The sequence below is a fragment of the Ascaphus truei genome, chromosome 4, assembly GCF_040206685.1.
Source record: "Ascaphus truei isolate aAscTru1 chromosome 4, aAscTru1.hap1, whole genome shotgun sequence".
In the NCBI taxonomy this organism is placed as follows: Eukaryota; Metazoa; Chordata; class Amphibia; order Anura; family Ascaphidae; genus Ascaphus; species Ascaphus truei.
This window is the reverse complement of record NC_134486.1, coordinates 297,481,014-297,506,342: the sequence shown is the minus strand read 5'-3', so window position 1 is coordinate 297,506,342 and position 25,329 is coordinate 297,481,014. Positions and strand designations below refer to the sequence as shown.

Sequence of the window (25,329 nt, the reverse complement as noted above, 5' to 3'; positions counted from 1 at the left end):
AACTCCCAATCTCCCCAAAGATAACGTGCAGGGAGTGACTTGGGGCGCACTCCAACCCTTACGCCGGTCTAGTCATGTGCTCGTCCTCCCGTTCTGTGCGATTTAACGCATAGTCTCCTCCGTCTGCTTCTCTCACCAGCAGACCCAATGGGACATCTGACATCAGCCCTGAACTGCCGAGGGGTTGGTATGGTGGCCTCCAAGGTCCAAAAAGCCCAACGCGTTCCGCCAAAATCTGTCAGCTTCTTCTGTGGTATGTTGGGATTCTGGAGGTGCCCAGTTTAAATATCCTACCACTTCCATACCATGATTTAACTCAGCTGACTTCAATGATACATAAAACGGCCCACGTACTCAACAATGGAGGCTTGATTCATGATGTCCCGGTTCAACGGAGGAGAATGCAACATTCATTAGCAGTGCTGTTATATTTGTTACCGTATATAAACTTTATTACACCTTTTCAGTTTGCGCTGTGAACATTTACCTCGAGAAGCAGGGGGTCCCCGGAACTGAAATTAATACGGCTCTGCTCCAGAGACCCCCTGCTTCCCACCTATTAAAAACAAAACAAAAAAAAACAACACGTTCTGCTGCTTTAAACAAAATGTGAGTGTAACAACCAATAAAAGGTTTGGAAAACACGCCACCCGTTTTTTGTCACAGTTGCCGGCTGATTCTCAAAGGGGATTCCTTACAGAGCTAAGTTACCTGCTTATGTGTACAAAGCACAACTTACTCTTTTGACACAATTCCGTTGGCCAGAACACCTTGGTACCGACTTGCGCCTTTGTGCTGAATCAGGTGAATCTGCCCCCCCAGTTCATCTGCAATAACTCCGGCGTGAATGGCAGCTTTGCAGAGCAAGGAAGTCTAGAACAGAAAGCATGTATAACATTCAGTCACTGACACAATCATCTGGGAAATAAACTTCTGTATACATATCCGTAGAGAAGTATATTTATTTACAAACTAATCGTTGACGTTCCAATATCTTAACTCCACGCACATATTAATATTGCTTTTTCTTATGTAGAGCTGACAATGTTTGCAGCGCTGCCGACTGAATTTTACAGACACAATGGACAGCAGTCATGAAGACCGTGATGCAGGACATTTGCCGGTAACTTTCATTTACTTGAATGGCAGATCAGGTGCAAATTTTCGAATCACAGTTCATGACTCCCAGACAATGTGTTCACGCCCCCCCCCCCCCCCCCAGAACTTATAATATAGTTTGTGTCAGCAGGATAGTACAGGAAAAAAAGAATGGAAAGGAGAGCCGACCGTAAGAGTCAAACCCTCCATGTCAAAGGCATTGTCCTCAACACTAAGCTACTTTAACACGGAGGTAGCACTGAGGTAACATCCATCATTTTTCTGGCTCTTTCCAACAGTCTCCGACATCAAACGCCAACATTGCAGCACCAGAACTTGCATTCCAGAGATGTACAAATATCAGCCGAATACTGTACCTCACTTTTTAGGAGACCAACTAAGATTTGAATGTTACGATCTCAGGCATGTTGCAATTAGTATCATTAGTCAAACATGGGAAGGAGAGGCTCCCCTGGGGAGATTTTCCTATGGAAGAATTTTGTTGTGAACCGAGGTGCTAGCCTGTGTCAAATCAGATGCCACTGCCAAATCACGGTGTGTGGTCTGGATAGAACGTGGGTTTATTTGGGCATCACGTCTGTCAGCTGCCTAAACAGAAGTAAATATGGCAAAAGCAACACTAGCGGCGAGAGCTCTGCCGATGGGCTCTGAATAACAGCAGCAGCAGCCAAGCACCTTGCAGCTGGATGACCTGAATACATTATATTTATCAACTAGCTTATATACCCGGCGTTGCCCGTGATTTACCCCCCTTCACAGCTGGCTGGCCCCCACGTTCACAACTCCGTTCCCCTTCACAGCTCCGCCCCCCCCCCTTCACAGCTCCGTCCCCCCCCCCTCCTTCACATGTGTGGTCTCCCCTCCCTGCACCCCACATCAGTCTCCACCCCTCCTGGCCCCCACATCAGTGTCCCCCGCCTTGCACATCACATCACTCTCCGCCCCTTGCACCTCACATGACTCTCCCCCCCCCTTGCACCTCACATTACTGCCCCCCCCTGCATCACCCCCCGGCCCCCACCGCATCACCCCCCGGCCCCCACCACATCACCCCCCGGCCCCCACCACATCACCCCCCGGCCCCCACCACATCACCCCCCGGCCCCCACCACATCACCCCCCACCACATCACCCCCCGGCCCCCACCACATCACCCCCCGGCCCCCACCACAGACTGTCACACACACACACACACACACACACACACACACACACACACACACAGAAAGGAGTAAGAGGCAGTGTAACACACACAGTGTAACACACACACAGACACACACACACAGTGTCACACACACACACACAGTGTCCCCCCCCCACAAACAGTGTCACACACACACAGTGACACACACACAGTGACACACACACACACACAGTGACACACACACGTCACCTCTCCTTCCGTCCGCCGCCATCTTACTCCGCGAGGGAGGAAGGGGGTCCTTCCGGGCGCTGCCATCTTAGGCGCCGCGTGTCCACTGCCTGTCGGAGCACCGGGGGGGAGGTCAGCGGGGCACCGGGGGGGAGGCGAGCGGAGCACCGGGGGGGAGGTGAGCGGAGCACCGGGGGGGAGAGCTGAGCGGAGCTCCGGGGGGGAGAGCTGAGCGGAGCTCCGGGGGGGAGAGCTGAGCGGAGCTCCGGGGGGGAGAGCTGAGCGGAGCTCCGGGGGGGAGAGCTGAGCGGAGCTCCGGGGGGGAGAGCTGAGCGGAGCTCCAGGGGGGAGAGCTGAGCGGAGCACCGGGGGGGAGCTGACACGGGGAGAGGAGAGCGCGGGGGCGCGCGGCGCGTGCTTGAGAGCCGTGGGGGGTGTCCCGGGCGCTCGCTCCGCCGCTGACATAGCGGCGCCGGGGGGGGGGGTGAAAGTGGGGGAAACAGAGAGACACGGGGAGAGGAGGAGGTACGCGCGGGTCACGATGACTTGGAGTGTGTGTGTGTGTGTCGTCACTCCGCCTCAGGCCAATGAGAGGTGCGGGCGGGCCAAGGACAAATGAGATTTCCCCTAGGGACACAGGAAGATGCAGGCAGGCATACAGTGCTTTCACTAATATATAATAAGATGATTGCTGGGATAAGCAAACAGGCAATATTTAGGGCCCCATACAAAGCCCCCAAGTAGAGCAGGTCCAGGGCTACCCACTGATATTATCCAAGACATGTCTCCTGTGTTCTTGGAAACACATTTCAACTCAATGAAAACAAGGAGCCAAAGAAGTAATATTAGATGCTCTAATCTAGTGGTACTTTGCAACACGTCATTATAACATACAGTATTTCAATAGCTCCACAACACGCAGTATATATCATCAGCCTAACTGGCACTTACTAATTCTCTAAGAAGAGCAGCAATGGCAGGTATATCAATTCTGGAGATCATCGGTGGTCCCCACACACCTGTGGACTTCCCAGTTCCAGAGCAGCGAGCCTAGGGTGGACCGGGAGAGCATTTTGGCCGAGATGGCCATGTTTGTAGCCCACTGCCATACTTGTAGATGGTGTTAAAATCGGAGCACACACACCCAACTCCCCCCCCCTTCGGAGCCAGGTTATCCCTGGAAGTGGGGGTCAATGATCAACTAACTCATGTCTAACTCTCCCAACACACTACTTGGTTTGTAAGCTTTTCAATGAAGAGATTTCGCCTTGTCCCAATGATCACATTTATATTTAAAGCACTTTTGAATCATATTCCCCTGTAATAACGCTCATGTATTACCTATGTAAAGTGCAGTATACGGGTATATACATACATTTAATGTTGGTCTCCAATGAATTGTTTAAGCCCTTGGAATATTTTTATATAGTGATAACAATTGTCTATTACTGTAACTGTGGCATATTAAATAATGTCATGTTAAAAATAAACTATTTCCCTTTTTATATGTTCAGTGGCATACAGACTGCTTCTCACACAGACAACAACAAAAAAAGGTAGTTACATTATTTGGACTTCTAGGTTTTATTTATTATTAGTTCAAAGAACTGCATTAACAGGGAAACACCAGTTTCAATTTTACAGTGGGTGGGAAATAAAAATATTATTTTGTTTATAATAAATGGATTACTACCAATACAAATATTTTAATCAGAGAGTAAGGATCAATAACTCATAACACAGGCCTGGGGTTTTGAGGAAAAAGATTACACAGTGAAATAAAACAGGGTTTATAAAAGCAAAGGAAATGCACCTAGAAGGATGAAGCGATTCTACTAAAGGAAACACGGAGAGCAAAAATACCATGAGCATCAGAACCAGGTGTATGTCTCAATCTTTCTGCAAGGAAACTGTAATTAGTGATCGAGCTCAGAGCAGAGTCCAAAGAACCCAAGCACTCAACACACTACTATCCCGTTCCCACAGCGTGTGCCAAACCAAACAGTGAACCGAATATTTTCGGATGTGGGCAAGACGACGATTGTGACTCATGGTTTGTCAATATAGAATATGCAAAATATGCATAAAACAAACAATAAGATTTAGTGTTCTGCGCTGCACAGGTCTTCTTCCTACATGTTATGTTACAATCACGCAGACCTGCAAGACCTTGAATTCTGCCCTGGGCCAAATCGTTAACTGGTGACAAGACTTGACAGAGACTCTGTGGGAAAGTGTACATATACATCCCGCACATGCTAAAATAAACCCAAATACACCCACTGGTTTCTCCAGTTGAGACTCCAGCCTGTTTTTGATGTCGCAGAGTAAAGATAACAAGCAGCCTTGAAATATTTAGCTTTATACCCATAAGCACTTGAAATTAAATATTTGAAGTAAAAGGTGCACAAACACCTTGGATTAGCTCCAACCACTCTCCCCCCATATGTTTTTATTGTGTGCATCTCTGTGGTGATGGTGTTCATATGGATTTAGGTCCCATTTAATTATGCTGGGAAGGGCTTGAAAGTTAATAATGAAACCTTCAAATAAATGGTCTTAAAAAAAAAAAAAAAAAACAAGTTCAGAGCCTCATCAGTAATCACAGAGACTGTTTAATACCATCAGTCATCCATTACTGTGAAAGCACACAATCCAATGACTGTACACAGAGGGAAGGGCACGGAGCATGTCATTCTGATGCCAGTCATGTATAATTGTCAGGTGTGGCAGGACCACCCTTTGAAAGAATGATCTGCTGGCTTCCCCTTTTGTTACTTGAGCTGATTAGGGGTCTTCAAAGGGTGCTAGAGCCAGCCGAGCAATCAATACATGACACAGCTGAGATTTGTAATCCCTAAGATCTCACCTCTCTACCTTCATGAGGCTGGGTCAGGAATGCATCAGAATGAGGTGTGGACGCTGCAGCATTTCAAAGGCTAGCGGCTCATATTTTAGCACCGGCAGGGTGTGTGCGCGACCTTGAGACATGCAATTAAACGTGCTCATCTCTTCACCCTGTGCTGTCGCTTAGCTTTCCCAAATCACTGTGCTTTGCTTCATTTCAGAAGTGGTAACACAATGGGAAAATAAAGATTATTCAGATGTTAGCCCTCAGCTGTGGCTTTTACACAGAAACGGATGACCAGTGATCAACTTAATCTCAAGGTGTTGCTGGTTTCTGAGTCAATGAGCTAAATAAATAGTGTGACTGGTGACACCACTCCTAGAACGATAATCTACATAAAGGTCAGAGAAGGGCATAATAATAATAAATTAAATAATAAAAACACAACTCAAAAGCCACTGCATGTTTAGAAAAACCATGAACAGTCTGAAGTGTTGGTTCCTGAAATGAACATGCTGCAGGGAATGTGCCACTGTGCACTCAGTGTTATTCCTAATTGATGAATGGAATGTGCACAATGCAGAAAGCAGTCATGGGAGGGAGGGGCAAGCATTCATTTCAGAAGACAAACAAGAAAAATGTTCACTTCAAATGTCTTTCGGGAAGCCAAGGATACGGGTGGCTTGGTGGATAGTTTTTGTCTTTGAAATTGAACTGTACATTTTCAAAGTTGAAAAAGCGCCTATTACTTTACACAGAAAATCAATAATATATTGCCTGTGCACGGCATATTAAGGTTTATAAAATGCTGTCGGTGCAAATTTCTAGTACATGCATTGGCCCTGGAGAAGTGTAGCTTTATTGTAGGTTCATTTGGTCAACATGATGGTTTTTAAAACTATACCCAACTATACCTGTATCCATGAAGAACTCTTATGTCGGTCCATTGAAAAGTTATCACAACTTTCTACAAATATCAAAATGTTCATCTTTAGTCCAAAAAGGGACTTTCATGCCTTCCCTGCCAGAATAACCATGGCCAATATAGGATTTTACAGCAGTAATACAGGTTTCATATTATTATGTTTTTTAAACTATTACAGGATTGAAGCAGGGGCGTCTCCAGAACGGTGTTAATTTCAGCTCCCGGGACTCCCTGCTCCCAGTGATTCATACCTCCGTAGCGGTGCCAGTATCTCTGCAGCCAGGGAACTGTGTGCCTAATATAATGGCGGTGTTTAAATGTCCCGCGGGCCAATAGGAAGCTGTGACGTCATCCAGTGCGGCATCCAATTGGCCCGCGTGACCGGGACATTTAAAACTCCACACAGATCCCGGCATCCCCTATGGAGACAAGCATCTCTGGAAGCAGGGGGTCCCCGAGCCAACATGAACACAGCTCCGGAGACCTCCCTGCTTCAATCCTGTAATAAAAATTAAAGCCGTATTGTTGCTTTAACCAAACCCCCCCCCAAAAATGTACATGTGCATATTATAAATCGAGATTGGGCGTAGTAATGACTAGTTTATTTGGGTCAATGGAATAAAAGTAGGTGGGAGAGATGCCTCCTCAACAAAGAGCCTAGTGAATGCATGCGACTGGGGAGAACATTCACATGCGGTATAATGACAAGTACTCACGTCTCTGTATCCTTCTACCACGTCTCCAGATACATCGCCTGCTATGTCTCTGCAGCCGGCTGGGCAGTACCTGCTGCATCCACACAAACAAAAAGGTTTCACGTTAGACAGATCATGTTATGAGCAACACGGGTCAATGTCACAAAAATCTCTCAAATACAAGAGCTACTGGAAGGTTCAAAAGTGCTGCAAAAAAGGTACTTATGTTGTTCAAACAAATATATATTTTTTGGCCGCAAGGACTAAAAACGCATTCCGATGTATTAAAGCCCCTGGCAGTAAAGTGGTTAAAGGGCAATTATTAGAAAATGAATGTCAGTAAGGCCAGTGAGATCTCCTTTAGTTTGGTTTGTTGTTGAGCTGCTTGCATTTATCTTGTAACACTCTGTATGTTTCTGTCCTACAGACCAGGAAAAGCTGAGAGGTCTTTGAGATCATAGATGTGGTATTCCATACTGTTAATATACTGAATTCACACTAACAAAAAACAGGAAATCATTCATTTTTTTGGGATGTTTGGTATAAAACAGAAAACACACATTACAAAGGTAAATTGAAGCCAACAAATTCAAATAAATCAAGCCTACTGGGTTACCAGTTTTTTTTATTTTTTTATTTTTTTTAACGTAAACTTTTTAATCTGAAGTTTCAAACAGATATATTAACCCCTTCTATAAGAGAGATTCAAAGACATATTTACCTGTACTCTGTCTCTTCATAATGGTTCGATCGTGCCAAGCATGTGATTAAATCTATTATTAGAAGAAAGAATAATACAGGTTTTCACACTGGTCTCCTACAGAACTCTGGTATATACAGTACTACAACACCTTTGCTAACAATGTATTGCTCTACCGGACCCTCTGGAACCAGAGGGGTTAAAAGATTAGAATTTTTATTTTATTCTTGTATCCAATTAGGTGGCATCTTCAAGTTTAAAAACAGGGGACCTAAATATGGAAAGCTTGACCCAAGTACAATACCTCCTGGGGGGAAAAAAAGTGAACTAATTCCAGTGACAGGGTTATGATGTCTCATCTGGGTAATTCATATATTTTTCATTCAAATCTAACACCTATAAGAATTTTCCATGTATTTTTTCCAGGTTAGATTTGGGAGGTGTGCGATCTCCTCTGGCTGCTCAATGTGTGATGTCACGGAGATCGGCAAGTGCTTGTACAGCCAGAGTTCCACATCCTCACCTACTCTTAGCTTTATTGGCTCTCTGAGAAGGATAGGGTGGGATCCGGGTCAGAAGCCCAGAAGAAATGCCACTGCTGGACTAAGTGGGACTGCACCTTTAAGACATGAGTCAGACTATGAAGCAGATTCGTTATATCCAACAAGATTTTTTTTTTTTAATAAATGTGAACAATGGCAAGAGACACAGATCTACTTTTCATTTTAAAAAGCACAAGCCCTCCGCTCCGCATGAAAAAGATGGTAATTATGTGTTTGTATGGGCCCTTTTCATTTCTGTGAGAAAATGTAAACAAGTTTAAGTGATTGACAGCTTTGGTGCAGCAACCCCCCCCCCCCCCCCGAAGCCTATTTGAGTAGAACTCAATGTTAGTACAGTATCTTGCCCCCTGACATTTAAAATAAAAATTTGTATTATGTATGTATTAAAAACCATAGTTTTCTTAATCTCCAGTGTCTCCGATTACCATGGCAACCAGTAGACTACATCTAATATTTCAACTTTTCAGATCTCCTAAGCAAAGCATCGGATCTTAAAGATACCAAAAACAGTCTCTGAAAGTGCAAGAGGGGCTCTTTACTATGAAAACCCTGCCAAGCGCAGGGCCGCCTTAAAGATGGACGTCACCTTGGTAGAGAACCTTGCTGGTTGGCGATAGTCATGGTGACACCAGGGTGTCATCACTGTAGACATTGCAATTGTTTTTATTTTAGCCAAATAAAAAAGTTCGAGCACCTGTTAACCTGTGCGAGTGTGGCATTAAACTGCACATATACTTTCACGCTTTGGATTATTGCCGCTTCAAGCTGGAGAAAGGAGACGGGGAGTTGCTGCATGTAGACATACCTGGGTGATCGCTGCTGGCATAGTTTAACAAGAATCCACGTCCAGACACGTGTAACCCGCTCTCGAAGCGAATCGTCGCCACGTTGGTATCTAGGAAGATTTCTTTGGGTGCACCGTTCAGGCCTCCACAAAAGGCTGCAGAAGAAGAAATAATGTCAACAAGAAACGTAATGTATGAAAGCTAGGCAGGTCTCGTGGGCACAAGGTATACAGAGCACAACAAATGTAACCGTAACCCTTTGAGAGCAGGGGTGCTTGCACCACTGAGTGCTGAAGGCAGTGTGGCTTTTATGGTGCTAGCAATGTTAAAACCACAATACAATAATTACCAGAATATTGTTAATAGTGACTAAACAAAGTCATACATTACCCCTACCAGATCCTTTACATTTGTATATGGATGGTTTAATTTCCCTTTCATACATATTGGAAAACACAGTCAAGCTTATATAATAAATCTTTCATCCAATGTCATACTTACAGTGTGTGTATATGTATGTGTTTATGTGTGTGTGTGTGTATATATGTATATGTGTGTGTATATGTATATGTGTGTGTATATGTATGTGTATGGGTGTATGTATATGTATATGTGTATATGTGTATGGGTGTATGCATTATTTAAGCGACAAAAATATAAAGTACTTAGGAGCCAGCCCCAATTTTTAGAAACCAGCGTCTTGTTGGAGCCAGGGAAAGGGGAGGGGAGAGTGGCGTTCCGGCAACCCTCTCTCCCCCACCCGTCAGCGTGTCTCGTCTCCCTGCAGATTTATTTTGTAACTTTCGTCACAATATCACAATATTGCACAGTAGGGAAAAAATAAATAAATGAGGTAATCTGCTTTAAAGGGGCCAACGTTCAAATTATATGGGGTAACTGCAACTTTTTATTTCAAAAGCAGGCCCCCCTCTGTAACCTATCAAAATTTTTGCCACGGTCCTGTGACAATGGTTAGGTTATGCAGCACAGTAACGTAACGTTAAGGGGAGTACTCAAGGAGTTAATATTCAGAATAAAACTATGAACAGAAAAAGAATTCTAGCGAGTATATTTCCAATCTAGCTCTACCCTTGGACTGCTGTCCTGCGCCGTCCCAGAGTGCAGACCGCAGATTATTGGATCTAGGCAGGGGTATATTAAAAATACATCGTGTATTCATGCTCAATCCCCACTGACTGCCCAGCCCTATACCTCCCTCACTATAGGGCAGCAACTGTATAACAGTTTGTCAGGAATCCCACCTTCCACCTGAGCAGATCTCATTTTGGAAAATTACAGAAATGAAACAAAGTTCCTTGCACCCTGCCGATACGAACATTATTATTCCACAATTCTACTAGAGCTGTGAATTTCATCCCGGTTTAATGGTCTCACCTCTAGCTGTGTTTTTTTAATTTATGCAACACCAAGCTTTGATTCAAAAAGCTACATTTTTATCAACTTACTTGCGGCTATTTGTGCATTCTTTTAAATATTTTCTTGTTCTACACATTCTTGTTCTTAGGGAATTAACACAACACCCTGGTTGAGAATCACTGTTTTAAAGGTGAACTTTCCCATAGAATATTTATCTGTGCTCAATTGTTTATCGCTACCGGTGGCTGCACAAAAAATAGTAATAATGCAGTTGCAAAACCCAATAATTGGTGCGTTTTAAGACGTGCAGAAAAGAACAGCAATTAGGCTTTTCAGGAACTGGCATAATCCCAATTTGTGATAATTAGCCTCCCCATTACGGTAGCTCAACTCCTGAAGTTTTTTTTCTGCTTTCAAAGAATAAGTGAAAGCACCTTCTAAATACTAAAATCAGCTAGCAAGATAAACCAAGGAAAGCACATCACATACACGCTAAGGAAATTATTGCATGAAATGAACACAGTTTGTCTTTTTTAGGTTTAGCCATTTAAAAAAAAAAAAACTGCAGCTCAATTACAAAGCTGACAAGAGGCTCAATTACGAAGCTCTCACATGCAGAATAATACACAATTGTGCAGCAAAGAGCAGCTTTGCACTCACTGTAACTAAAAACTGCACGCTTACGTCTTGCAATACCACAGGGGCTGGCACTGCTTCACAAAGGCGTTAAGAACGCTCTCCTATACACGGCCATTCCCTCTCCTCACCAAGTGCCTGTAATTACTGTAAGTGACGTGCAGAACAATTATCTGCAACACAGACCACAGAAAACAGTTATCGGCTTTCTCGTCTGGGAATGCTGGAACCGTCAATAGTTACAGTAAAGCCAGGGTATTATTTGGGACAGCATTGATTTATTTTTGTCTAGTAAATCATTATGGGAGAGAGGATTCCCTTTGGTTTCCTTTGTGTAGGTTTTATGATGACCTTGAGAGATAGAGGAGTGGCTCAGGGAGTAAACACACGGATTCTGTAAACGATGGCACTGAGTTTCAATCAGGGGAACCTGATTCAATTCAGCTCCTTGTGACCTTGGGCAAGTCACTTCATCTCCCTGTGCCTCAGGCACCAAAAGCATAGATTGTAAACTCATCTGAGCAGGGACCATGCCTGTAAAAATTTGTGCGCTGAATACCGCGCACAATACTGACGCGCTTTGAGTCCCATCTGGGGAAAAGCCCTAAATTAAAGTTATTATATACTGTATGGTACATATGTTATACATGTTGGCAAAATGTTGAAATATTTTTTCAATTCTTTAAATGTATGTAAAATTGCATTACAATGAGCGTGTGGCCTTTCTACTCAATGTTTTCTGATCTGGCTCTTCGGAGAGCTAGTTGAAGAGCCCTGATCTATATGGTCACCATCTCCTGTGAAACAATAGAAACAGCCTATTTAACAACTAGAAATTATTTCTGAACTAAATAACAGGAATGTGAGAATCACAGATTATCTCATTTAGGTTACAGGATCGCCAAGTGTGTGTAAGAACACTGCATAACCCTAAAATCAGGGGCGTAACATGCTGGTATGTACAGTAATACAAAGCTTCATGTACCAGTTCTTGTATGTCCAACACTTGCACTGTGAGGGCGCGTTTGCATGTCATTACCCAGAATCCCTGGCTGCAGTTGGAGCAGTGTTTGCCAAGGCCTCGTACATAGTACAGACACATGACGTGACCCGCAGATTTTGTGCGACGGGGGGGGGGGGGCGTGCCCTTATTGGTTGAACCCCGCACGTAACCCGGCCGTCGCGCCATAAAAACAAAATAATTTGTCTGCTCAAGTTTCTGAAGCGCCGTCTCTCACGTGCACACCCCTATGGCCGTACATATTCACTTTCTGCTTTTTATTTTCGGAGCTTGCGACGTAGCCCCTACTATGGCCACAGCCTGAGCGATAATGGGAAAGACAGGGTTGCAGACATGCACATGCATTACAAGTGGGATTTTTATTTGCTGTATGCCTAAAGAAAATGTTAACTGATCACCACAGATCCAAATACACTTTAAATCACCATTAGGGAAATCCTACAATGAGAACGTTCCTCTGGTTATTAGAGTGAGTTAAAAGGACAGAAAGTGAGGGTCACCACCAACAAGCAACATTTCAGGTAGACTCGGTGACTGCAAACATGGGCTTTTCATTCCAGCAGAAAAAGAGCTTTTTGACGTATAGAAGAGTTATGAGTAGCTCTGGATTACCACTATACAGTGTAATAATAATAATAATAATAATAATATGTTCATGTATAGCGCTGCTAGTTTTACGTAGAGCATTAGAGACATTTTGCAGGCACAGGTCCCTGCCCCGTGGAGCTTACAATCTATGATTACAATACAATAATATAGTGGATGTGCTGTATTGTTTTGTTTTTGCCGCTCGTTAGTTTAACAATCCTGGCGAGTTATGCTTCTCCTAGCCGCTTTTTATTCAGGTTGGCTATAAAACCACACCACAAATTGGAAAAGCAGTCAAGTAGGATGACAACCCAAACCTCCGACTCCCTAATCACTTTCACTCTAATAACATTTGTTGCCCGATCTGTCACGACGCTCTAGTGAAGAACGAAAAAATAAGAAGCCATGCTTTGTTGTAGACCAAATCCAGCCCTTGAGGGCTTGTGTACCTTGTGGTCAATAAATATGATGTTGCAAGCACAGACAGTCCTGCTACGGAATATGAAGAAGCACACAGCTGAAACCAATGCACAGGCAGCAAGTTTGTTCAAAATTGAAACTAATTCAAAACTTAAAAAAAAAAAAAATTAGAAAGAGGGGAAGCCTGTTGCTGCTGTAGTCACCGCAGCCCCTCTCTCGCTCGCCTGTCATGTCGCAATTAAATAATTCAGTGTGAAATATTTTAATAATTTTATCTCTCTGGAGAGACACCACTAGAAAAACCTCTGTTGCGGGTCCTCTGCCAAGGCTACCACCCTGAATGTCAGAGGGAGTGGTGAAACGTGGCCCTAATCCCTGCGCCCGAGGGGGAGTGGTGAAACGTGGCCCGAATCCCTGCGCCCGAGAGGGAGTGGTGGCACGTGGCCCTAATCCCTGCGCCCGAGAGGGAGTGGTGAAACGTGGCCCTAATCCCTGCGCCCGAGAGGGAGTGGTGAAACGTGGCCCTAATCCCTGCGCCCGAGAGGGTGTGGTGAAACGTGGCCCTAATCCCTGCGCCCGAGAGGGAGTGGTGACACGTGGCCCTAATCCCTGCGCCCGAGAGGGAGTGGTGACACGTGGCCCTAATCCCTGCGCCCGAGAGGGAGTGGTGACACGTGGCCCTAATCCCTGCGCCCGAGGGGGAGTGGTGACACGTGGCCCTAATCCCTGAGCCCGAGAGGGAGTGGTGACACGTGGCCCTAATCCCTGCGCCTGAGAGGGAGTGGTGACACGTGGCCCTAATCCCTGCGCCCGAGAGGGAGTGGTGACACGTGGCCCTAATCCCTGCGCCCGAGAGGGAGTGGTGACACGTGGCCCTAATCCCTGCGCCCGAGAGGGAGTGGTGACACGTGGCCCTAATCCCTGCGCCCGAGAGGGAGTGGTGACACGTGGCCCTAATCCCTGCGCCCGAGGGGGAGTGGTGACACGTGGCCCTAATCCCTGCGCCTGAGAGGGAGTGGTGACACGTGGCCCTAATCCCTGCGCCCGAGGGGGAGTGGTGACACGTGGCCCTAATCCCTGCGCCTGAGAGGGAGTGGTGAAACATGCCCCTAATCCCTGCGCCCGAGAGGGAGTGGTGAAACGTGGCCCTAATCCCTGCGCCCGAGAGGGAGTGGTGAAACGTGGCCCTAATCCCTGCGCCCGAGAGGGAGTGGTGAAACGTGGCCCTAATCCCTGCGCCTGAGAGTGGTGAAACGTGGCCCTAATCACTGCAGCTGGATAATTGCTGTGGAGTCTCCTTTCAATCCAGAGAAAGTGCCCAACAAAACCACTATCCTATTTGAATGGATGGCAGAAAGTCTTCATATGAACCTTTGGCCCATTCACTTGAGCCGCCAATAGCTCACAGTGAGATGTATTCACTATTGTGGGATAGTTCAAATTGTTCACTAATGGTCTAAACTTCAATGATAGATATCGCACTGGAGGGCAGGTACCACTGATCTTTATCCACATTTGCATTAGTTGTAAACCAAGTCCGCTTGATAGACAATTTAGCTTCATAATGTAAATGTCCGCGCTGGAATTTGTAGGAGCCGGTTTGGTGAAGCGTGGGAAGGAGAGGGTGGGAGGAGTTGGTGACGTTGCAGCACTAAAGAATTCCCCCCCCCCCCCCGCTCCCCCAAACACACACCTTTCAGCAGCTGTGTGTCAGTGTGCATCAGTAACAGACAGACAGACAAACGCATAACGTGCAAAGACTCACAAAACTCCTCTCCCAGCCTCACATTGCCCCGGAAGCGATTTACCTCGCCCCCCGTCCCTGCTCCCACCAGACTAGGCAGCGCACTGCTGGCTAACCCGTCAGTCCCAGCCAGGGCCGACCTCCGCTCTCCCAGTCGTGCTTTGCACGCGCGTTAATAAAGCAGGTTTGAGTGTGCTCTTGCCAGTCAGCACTAGTGCAAGCACCAAGGTCGAAAAATGTAGGCACCCGGGATTTTTCCATCCCTGTTATATATCTATATACATTGCTAAGTGTGTGTGTGTGTGTGTGTGTGTGAGTGTGTGTGTGTGTGTGAGTGTGTGAGTGTGTGAGTGTGAGTGTGTGAGTGTGTGTGTCGAGCACCCAGCAGTGCGAGGCAGGACCACAGATTTCTCCCGCAACAATAAGGAAGGGGGGGAGGGGGCAGGTGAAGAAGAGAAGAGACCCCCTGCGGCCGGAGTTGAATGTCCCGGAGCTGAAGGGACGCTATATGTTTCATATGATTTTTCAGATTGGGAGTGCAAATTTTTTTATTTTAATTTATCATTTGTTTAATTAATTAAGTTTTCTTGTGCTCATGTCTTGCAGATATTATATATTAGATTGTAAGCTCTTCCGGGCAGGGGCTCCTTTTCCTATTGTTTTGTCTGAAGCGTCTATTCCCATTGTCTGATATTATGTCACACGTATTGCAAAGTGCCATGTACCTGAATGGCGCTATATTAAGATAAAAAATGACTGTGTATTATATATATGGGGTACATAGGAAAGCAAAGCTAAACTTTTTTTAAACATTAAAGTTATGGATATAAATAGAAAGATTAATGATATCCCTACAGTCGATCATCTTACATATTAGTCATATAGTACAGTTTATGTGGTTTATTGCCTTGAATAAAGTGAAGACAAAACAAGTTACTACAAAAAAAGACTTGCCACTTTTGCTTGGGTACAGAAAATACTTTATTTGCATGTATTGAAACCAGACAATACCTTAACCCTTTCACTGGAACACATCGCAGAGTAACATGCAGGACAGCGTTTTGCTTGCCTCTCCGGCAAGGATAAGGTTAAACACCTAAGCGAAGGGGAAAAACCTAATGGGCCTTTATGACCTATTTTAACTATCTGTTTTTAATCCATTCCTTTAGCATCCTGAATGTTAAAAATGACCAGCGGATAAGCGAGAGCACATTTTTAACTGGTCTAAACTGACGACTGCTTGGTGGGAGGTGGGACAGTGTGAGCACACAGAATAAAGACAGTTTCTCATTAAAAAATAACGTGAACAAAAATGTATGGTAAAGATGATACCCATTAATGTCTAACAGTGATATGACATGACCAGAGTCCCTTCTTCAGGTGTCTGTTACACAATAAATATATGTTAGAGAGGTACTTTGTTTCATAGCCATAAATATACAGTAAATCTGGGAAGGAATAGAAGTGTCAACTACAATCTTATCGATGCTCCCCTGAAGCGTGCAGAGGATTGAAGCAGACAGAGTCTGAGGCAGATAACAACCTCTATCCCTGCACACCAATGGGAGGTGGGAAGATCATTTTCTGCCGGGACTCGGAATTCCTCATCCATGAAGGCCAGCACTGCCCTTATCTTTCTTCCCGCTCACCAGACAGATCTTAGTAATTCACTCAAAGCTTATTGCTCCACATGAGTTATAAACCCATCACTCTCAGGAAGGGAAAAAAAAGCAATCAGCATCAGTCACCCCACCAGACCCCAGACTCCCCCCTCCCTTCGCCTGGAGCAGGGTCTGCCGTTGTCTGACGCCACTGGGGACAAGCGAGCGCAGGCACCTTGACACATCACAAGCGAGATCTTTGTTCTCTATCAGTCAGGTGCAATAACGTAAGTGACAATGTCCTCCGAAGGCCGTCTCTAGAGATTTGTACCTTTCATTACAGCACACGGCCGAACAGCAGATGACCGAGCTCTCTGCTCTCTGGGTATCTCACAAAATAAAGTGTTAAGAAAAGCCAGGGATCAGTTCAAGCATAAAAACCACAGTGTGCGGTTTCTAAAAGCAGCATCTTACCCCAGAATGAAACTAGAAATTGTCTGTTTCGAACGTGGCTCTGATAGAGCAGGCAACGTGGTATACAACATTTTTCAGGCGCAATTAGTCAGAAGTGCTAAAGGAACATACCAGCGCAAACGTCAAAAAAAGATTAAGATATAAAATAAACATAATAAAACAGCACATATGCAAGAGCTACAAAAGGGAATTACCAGACTCCCATAGACATCAGATGGATCATTCCCTGATTAAGTAGCAACAGCTACGAAATGCGTTGGAATAGATTGTGTGCTATTCTCTATTCGTCATTGGTCATCTTGACCATTTCCTAAGCTACATTTGTAAAATCGCTTTGTTATTGCTGGTTATCTATATCAGGCATAAACTGCCTTTCTGGCTGCCGGCTGTCCAAGCAATGCTGCTGCCTTGAGCTTTTCTATCTCAGCTGTGGAGGCAGTGCAGGTGATTCTGTCCACACCCATCCATGCTCAGCTGACGTAGACTTGCAGAATCCACTGCGGAGGACTGGTCGTGGGTGCCGCGCTGCGAGTGTCTCCCCCGGAGTGACCGTGATTCCGGGTCATGTGAGGCCGCCATGTCATTGCTCCTCTTTCCTCCATCGCTAACGAGACTGTTCTTAATACCCATCCGGGAGTGGGTGCCTTCCCCACCGGATATACATGTGTGGACTTACAACCTTACGCTAAAGCTTGGTGTTCTTCAGGGGAAACTTCAATCCATCTGCTGAGGTCTAGGGGAGTCTGGTAATATTGTATTACTGCCAATTCCCTTTGTAGCACTTGCACATGTGCCGTTTTATTATGGATTTTATATCGTACTAAAGAATCCTTTTTTAAGTTTGCGCTGGCATATTCCTTTAGCACTACCTTGATAAAGCGCTGCGGAGTACAACGCATTAGTGGGGTGATACCGTCGCTTTTTTGTCTACATGGCCAATAAAATATAAGTTTTTTTATGGAATACACACTTGTCATTTTTTTGTTCTATTGTTCCATCAGTAGTGCTTCGTTTTTTCTCTTTGTTGCTTCATCTTTACAGCGCAGAGCACACCAGGGACCCTTGGAAGCTGTCAACTACGCCAGGATTCTGCACTTCACACAGTAAGTCAGTTATAGGACGTTATGTCCATCAAGGTATGGTTGGACTTTATTTGCTATTGCCATTTGGATTATCCGTTGTGATTTAAATATACACCTGTGCTAAGGTGAGATTTACAAGAAACTGCTATTCACCACCTACCTATTTATCCTATTACTGGACTCAAGGGTCATCATATGGGAAAACAAATTATGCAATACGCGTCTGTGCGTTGATTCTTCGCATTACACATTCGCATTACACATTTTTTCAAAACATAAGTGTGATATGTGACAATTTCCTTTGGAACGCACCTTTCTACACCTTAACAATTAGTCACAAGCCAGACGATCTCAATATCCAATATTGATCCCAAAGCTATATAGATACAACATTTCACAGGGTAACATCTCCAGGCTTACCCACTTCAAAGGCAGTATCAATACGAGCAAACCTCTCGTGTTCCCCTCATTCTCCCCCTACATTCTGCAAACTAGAACACCCTCCTCGTAAAACATCCCAACTACCACTGAAATAGACCTTAAAGCCAGTCCATAAACCATTATTAAATCGGCCATACTGTTTTTGTGTCTCATATCATACATGCCCCTTGTGATCCCTGTACGAAAGCGTGTTGATTGTTTCACGAATACATCACTAAAAATCGCACGCTGGTATGGAGATGATGGGGAGCATGGCATGATTGCAACATTAAGCTTTATGCTGCAAGACACGGCACACACGTGTTCAATGTTAGAACTGTCCAGTTTATTTTAAGAGACCACTAAAGTCCATACAGCATATGTATATTATGCAAGGTACTTTAATTTGTTCTATCATAGTCCTGCACTGTACATAGGGTGTTGGAACCATATTCCTAGCCAGGGTTAAACACTACAAAGCCCCAGTAAAATTATATTAATTGTTAAATCTCAATTTTGAATGACGACATATTAGACTCACAAAAAACAGGAACCAAACATTAGCGCAGGAACTGCTGTAGCCAAAACAAGAACATCCCACAAGAATAGGAGACTCGGGAAACCTCACTGCTCTGAATTCCACTGAGACATAGCCACTACTTTATATTTTTTTTTAAGAAAACAAGTCTCACAGTATCATTTGACTGCGCAAAGTGTAAAAACACAGACATAGGGCCATAAGATCCTGTTTAGATTTAAGAGTTATTCCCATGGTCCCTTGATAGTTATCAGGAAATACTCTTCTTTGAGGGACCATATGGACTCAACAGGGGCCCAGGACTTGCAAGTAACACAAAGGTGCAAACCGGAAACGTATTCAGTTTAGACACTTCTGATCCCATTCAAATTAACAGATGAAAGACGAGACAAGATCCACTGTAAATTAGACGAAAACATCCCGGATACATTTCCCTTTCACGGATAAAGGCATGTTTTTTTTTTAATTTTATGGCTAACTACTGAACTGCAAGGAGTGTATCCCATTCAGTAATCCACTCATTAGCAGAGCCATGACGCTGCAAAGGCAGGAAGTGACTGAACAAAGACCTGGCTATCTTTATTTTATTAAATCAGTTCTGTGAGAAAATACTTATAGCATGTAAACAAACAAAAAAAAAGACAGACATTTTTAATGTATTCTAATGTAACAAGCATTTTTGTTTCTATAGCAACAATGTACAAAGTCACATCCCCTTCCTCTTCTGAGACAGGCTCTGGAGCCCTGCCCTCTCTCTAGCAGTGCCTGCCTGGTCACATGATCTTCCACACAGAACTTTGCATCTTGGGTAATCTTCTGCAGCCCTAACAGTGATATAAAGAACCCATGAGCTGAATCTGTGCCTTTCGATTACAGGAGAACGGATCGATCTGCAACTTAGCTAAATCACTTGTCACAGTGTGCAGATTGCATTGAAGCACATATTGAATGGGGAAAAAAAACAAAAAAACAAAACTGCAGCTTTAAGCAAAATAAAAATATATCTGCAACTATGGCATAGTAGTTAGTCCGTTTTGAAATAGGAGCAAAAGTGCTGAATAGTTCCATTGGTTAACATCCATTCAACAAAATACAAGTACAGCTCAACCCCGTTATAGCGCTAATTTAAAAAAAAAATGGCCGCCGCGCGCCCCATCGGGAGGAGCCGGAAGCCCTACACGTCCCCCAGCAGCCACCAGGCCTGCCAACAGCGGCCCTCCGAGTCCAGCTGCAGCCTGCTCCTTAACTCCCACCACCGGCATCCATCCCCCTCCACCGGCATCCACCTCCTTCCCCCCCCCCCCCCCAGGCCCCCACACCTACCTGCCCGTCGCCCTGTGTCACGATGACACCAACTTTTATCAACACATTCATATTTCTGGGTACTTGATTGAACAGAACAAGTTGCAAAATAAATTGTGATTTATTTCCTTAATAGACAAACACACGACATCTGCAGAATACACTTAAAACAACACTCACGGGAATCAGGGAATGAAAGAAATTGTCCTTTGAAACAAAAGAAATTGTCCTCTGCTTGCAAGCGCAAGAAATGCAGCCTTGGTTTTAAAAGTCCTGTGGTTATTAACCCTTCACTCCTGGACTGGTTGCTGCTGTACTGGAACAAAGTCTTGCATCTTTACATCATGGATTAAAATTCAGGAATCACCCTGGGAATAATTGGGAAGCCACATTTATAGACTGCCCAAAGCTATCTTTAACATGTGGATCCAATCCCCTCGTGTGAACAAAAAAACCCACGAATAGCCAAGTGACCCACAGTTCATAAGACCGGTCAAAAAGGCTGTCCGGTGGGCAGGGCGCATGGGTCAGGTTAACGCCCATGCCACTTAGCATACCTGGGCTACACCCATTTCTTGGCACCACTACGTCTGATTTTTGACCCGGAGGGGTCACTAGCCTGACATCTGCTGTGCATCAGTATGTCAGTTTTGTATACATTATGGGTCTCTGGGTCTTTTCATAATTGACACTCTTTTAGACAGGGGGGCTCTAAATCGGTGAGAGCCCTTTGAGGCTCCGTCATAAAAATAATTACAACCCTTTGAGGCTTGGTCATAAAAATACCGAAGCCCATTCACCCATATCACAGCTGAATGTCTAAGTAATTGCTACTTGGACTTACAAAAAAATACCTCCTGCCTTACATTTAAGATCTTCTATCATGTGTTGGTTAGAGGGTATGGCAAGCAATGCATCTTGTCTTTTACCCTCGCAGACAGGGAATGGCCTGCACATGGGGAATAAAAATGGCGGGGACAGGGCAACAACAGTAATGCATGGCAAATCAGGTATTAACCCTTTCCTCCCCGTCACACCCTGGCATTCAGAGAACCTCTACTCCCGACCTCAGTCTGTGTGTCTCTGACACACCACTCCTATGCGGCATAACCAGTTTTTGGCCTAGCCCACGTGGACCTCAGAGCCCCAGCATGCTCCTCACTCACCCCCCCTACCACCACCCCTACCGACACCCCCCCCCTCCTCCTCCCGATGCCAGCTCCGCTCCGATCTCAGCAGCCGACACCAAAGGTAGGGAGGGGGAGTGGGAGGGGGAGTGGGAGGGGGAGTGGGGTTGAGTGTGGTGTGAGTGCAGTGTGCTGAGAGTGCAGTGTGCTGAGAGTGCAGTGTGCTGAGAGTGCAGTGTGCTGAGAGTGCAGTGTGCTGAGAGTGCAGTGTGCTGAGAGTGCAGTGTGCTGAGAGTGCAGTGTGCTGAGAGTGCAGTGTGCTGAGAGTGCAGTGTGCTGAGAGTGCAGTGTGCTGAGAGTGCAGTGTGCTGAGAGTGCAGTGTGCTGAGAGTGCAGTGTGCTGAGAGTGCAGTGTGCTGAGAGTGCAGTGTGCTGAGAGTGCAGTGTGCTGAGAGTGCAGTGTGCTGAGAGTGCAGTGTGCTGAGAGTGCAGTGTGCTGAGAGTGCAGTGTGCTGAGAGTGCAGTGTGCTGAGAGTGCAGTGTGCTGAGAGTGCAGTGTGCTGAGAGTGCAGTGTGCTGAGAGTGCAGTGTGCTGAGAGTGCAGTGTGCTGAGAGTGCAGTGTGCTGAGAGTGCAGTGTGCTGAGAGTGCAGTGTGCTGAGAGTGCAGTGTGCTGAGAGTGCAGTGTGCTGAGAGTGCAGTGTGCTGAGAGTGCAGTGTGCTGAGAGTGCAGTGTGCTGAGAGTGCAGTGTGCTGAGAGTGCAGTGTGCTGAGAGTGCAGTGTGCTGAGAGTGCAGTGTGCTGAGAGTGCAGTGTGCTGAGAGTGCAGTGTGCTGAGAGTGCAGTGTGCTGAGAGTGCAGTGTGCTGAGAGTGCAGTGTGCTGAGAGTGCAGTGTGCTGAGAGTGCAGTGTGCTGAGAGTGCAGTGTGCTGAGAGTGCAGTGTGCTGAGAGTGCAGTGTGCTGAGAGTGCAGTGTGCTGAGAGTGCAGTGTGCTGAGAGTGCAGTGTGCTGAGAGTGCAGTGTGCTGAGAGTGCAGTGTGCTGAGAGTGCAGTGTGCTGAGAGTGCAGTGTGCTGAGAGTGCAGTGTGCTGTGAGTGCAGTGTGCTGTGAGTGCAGTGTGCAGTGAGTGCAGTGTGCAGTGAGTGCAGTGTGCTGTGAGTGCAGTGTGCTGTGAGTGCAGTGTGCTGTGAGTGCAGTGTGTTGTGAGTGCAGTGTGCTGTGAGTGTGTGCTGTGAGAGTGTGCAGTGTGCAGTGAGTGCTGGTAGTGTGTGTAGTGGGCTGTGCAGTGTGTGCTGGTAGTGTGTGTAGTGGGCTGTGCAGTGTGCAGTGAGTGCTGGTAGTGTGTGTAGTGTGCAGTGAGTGCTGGTAGTGTGTGTAGTGGGCTGTGCAGTGTGCAGTGAGTGCTGGTAGTGTGTGCAGTGTGTGCTGGTAGTGTGTGCAGTTCGGGGTCCATGCTCAAACCGCGTTATAAGCGGATTCGCGTTATAGCGGATCGCGCTATAACGGGGTTGAGCTGTACTGGGATTAAAAGGAAGAGTAGAAAACTAATTTGCATGAGACTTCGTAAATGTTTACCCAAAAGAAAATGTGTTTTGTTTGAATAAGCGATTTGTTTCATTTAATATGTGAAACAGATTTGGAAAGGAGCAACGAAGGCAGTAACACTAGTAAAAGTGAGGGTGAACTACTCCTACTAACTGGCTGAGTAATAATGAGCACTTGGAGCATTATAATGACATCCACATGAACTTTGGCACTCAGAAGCCTTTGAGATGAGGAGGCAGAGAAATATATGAATCACGCTCTGGCCTCACGATCTTTTACTAGAAAGTAATAGATTGAGAGTTACCTCTCATTTTCAAGTATGTCCTTATTTATATAGCACCCACCGTGCACTCTATGCCTTAGGCTGTGGCCCTGCTGCCTGCGCTGCACGCGCGCCTGCGAGGCTGGCGGTGCGTGCAGCCGAATTCCCCGGTCTGCAGAGAGCTGCAGGGGGAAAGACATGGGGTGCTGGGGGTGGGGCGCGTGACGGGGGAGCAGCCATGACGTCACCCGGCAGGTTCGCCCTCATTGGCTGAACCGCCGGGGGGTGTGGCCTAGAGCTCCGTCGCGACTCCTGATCTCAATTTTCTTGAGAGCAGGAGTTTATCGGCGCAGCGCGGCGCCCCCCCCCCCTCGCAGCGGGCCCGGCCCCATTGTGGGGCGGCTCGTGTCCCTGCAGTGTCCGCCACAGCGGGCGCAGCAGTAGCCAGTGGGGACCTGGCCCTACAATAGACAAAAAACCCAGTGCAGGGAATTATAATACAATAAGTGCAGCAAACATATTCAGACAATAGGAGAGGAATTCCCTGTCCCTGAGAGCTTGCAATCTAAGTGGTATGTTGGGAGACTTACAGAGACACCAGGTGAGGGAATAAGTGCAGTAGATGGCAGGGCTTGGCCACAGTGGTTGTTAGAAGCGACTGTGACTGTGGGACAGTAGCCGTGAGTCCTGGCTAGTGAAAAGCTTCATTTAAGGAGGCGAGTTTTACGGTTTGTCTGAAAGGAGGGGAGAGAAGGTGCTTGGGAAATATGACTGTAAGCTACTAGCCCGGGGCCCTTTTCAGCATTCCGACTCCCACACACCAGTAGCCAGAGGTTCAGGCTGATTTATATGGAGAACGCAAGCAATTATTTATCCTCTTCAACAGTAAGAGACACTGCTGCTTCAACACAAACAATATATCATGAACTTGTTTAACTGGGCCTGCAAGGGTCAAAGTGCACGACTGGCAGTGACATTTATAGGCATAAATCTGGGTGATTGATCACTATTATTTTTTTTTAGCCAAATTCCGACACCTGTAGAAGTTTGAATATTTTTTTTTTTAGGTTAATTTGTAAAGCTGGTGAGCAGAGACTGGTGAGCAGATTTGATTTCCCCTAACTTCTGCCCTTTTTTCTGATGTCACGGAAATAGCAGTGTTTCTCAAATCTGGGGAGCCGAGAGGACCCTTTTACCCTTTGGGAGGGAGAGGGAAAATCAGTGCGACTTCTACTCTGTATAATTTTACAAAAAGCTGTATACGTTCACATTTGATTTTTAAATTTGCTAAAACCCCAAATCTTAACAGGGGCACCATGGACAAAACAATTGCTCCAGGGGACTCCAAACCCACAGAACAAGAGATTGCACAGGCAAATCTCCCTCGCTGCCCTTCCCCTTATCTTCATTGACTGATAAAAACAGGGTGGACTAAGGTTAGAGGAAATACTTGATTGAATGGTTTTTGTCAGAGAGACACAAAATAAAAAATAAAAATCTTGTTTAATTTCCAAAGGAACAAAAACCAACCAAGTCTTTACTGTAATCATAGTTCGTTATTGTAAACACATGTAAGTGGGTGTTCTCTCCTTTGTATTTATTTACATAGTGGTAACACCTTATCTTGAAATATGCCTGAGAACTTTTCCGTGTACGTCTGTTTCTTTTCTTTCTTTTTCTCTCCAACTCGGCTGGCCACCCCATATCCTACCTTTTCCCCCCTCTTCTCGCTCAGTTTTGGGCTGCAATTATAGTAGGCGCAACGGTGCGTGCGATTTCGCGCGCTGTGAGCACGGTGCAGCAGCTGTTACGGGTCGGCCACAGTGCGCGCGGTCGCGATGCAGGTCGACTGCGCAACAGATTATTCAAAAGACCATACCATTTTGTTTTTTCGCGCGGCGTCACATGAGCGGTTCAGCCAATGAGGGTGAACCAGCCTGGTGACGTGTCCGCCACGCATCCCCAAATAAATGGAATATTAAAAATAAAAAATACATTATCTAATACTAATACAGTATTATCAGAACTAATTAAAAAAAAAAAAAAAAAAAACCTATCCTCTATTTCACGTTTTGCTGCTTTAAGTTTTATTGACAGCTACCTCCTCAAACATAAGAGAAGAAACCGTTAGCTACAGCATATGAACACCATTGCAAATTAAAAGTGGGTGGTAGTAGACCTGTTA

The 25,329-nt window shown here is 45.6% G+C and overlaps 1 protein-coding gene across 1 annotated transcript in view; it reads right to left on the bottom strand.

Moving 5' to 3' along the window:
- Positions 1–25,329, bottom strand: part of DCBLD1 (discoidin, CUB and LCCL domain containing 1) — a 72,626-nt gene that overhangs the window by 29,501 nt on the left and 17,796 nt on the right. The window contains exons 3-6 of the mRNA XM_075595036.1: positions 9,028–9,162; positions 7,681–7,732; positions 6,981–7,053; positions 740–873 (exon numbers count right to left, since the gene is read on the bottom strand). Coding sequence (XP_075451151.1) covers positions 740–873; positions 6,981–7,053; positions 7,681–7,732; positions 9,028–9,162 — 394 coding nt within the window. The remainder of the gene's footprint in view (positions 1–739; positions 874–6,980; positions 7,054–7,680; positions 7,733–9,027; positions 9,163–25,329) is intronic.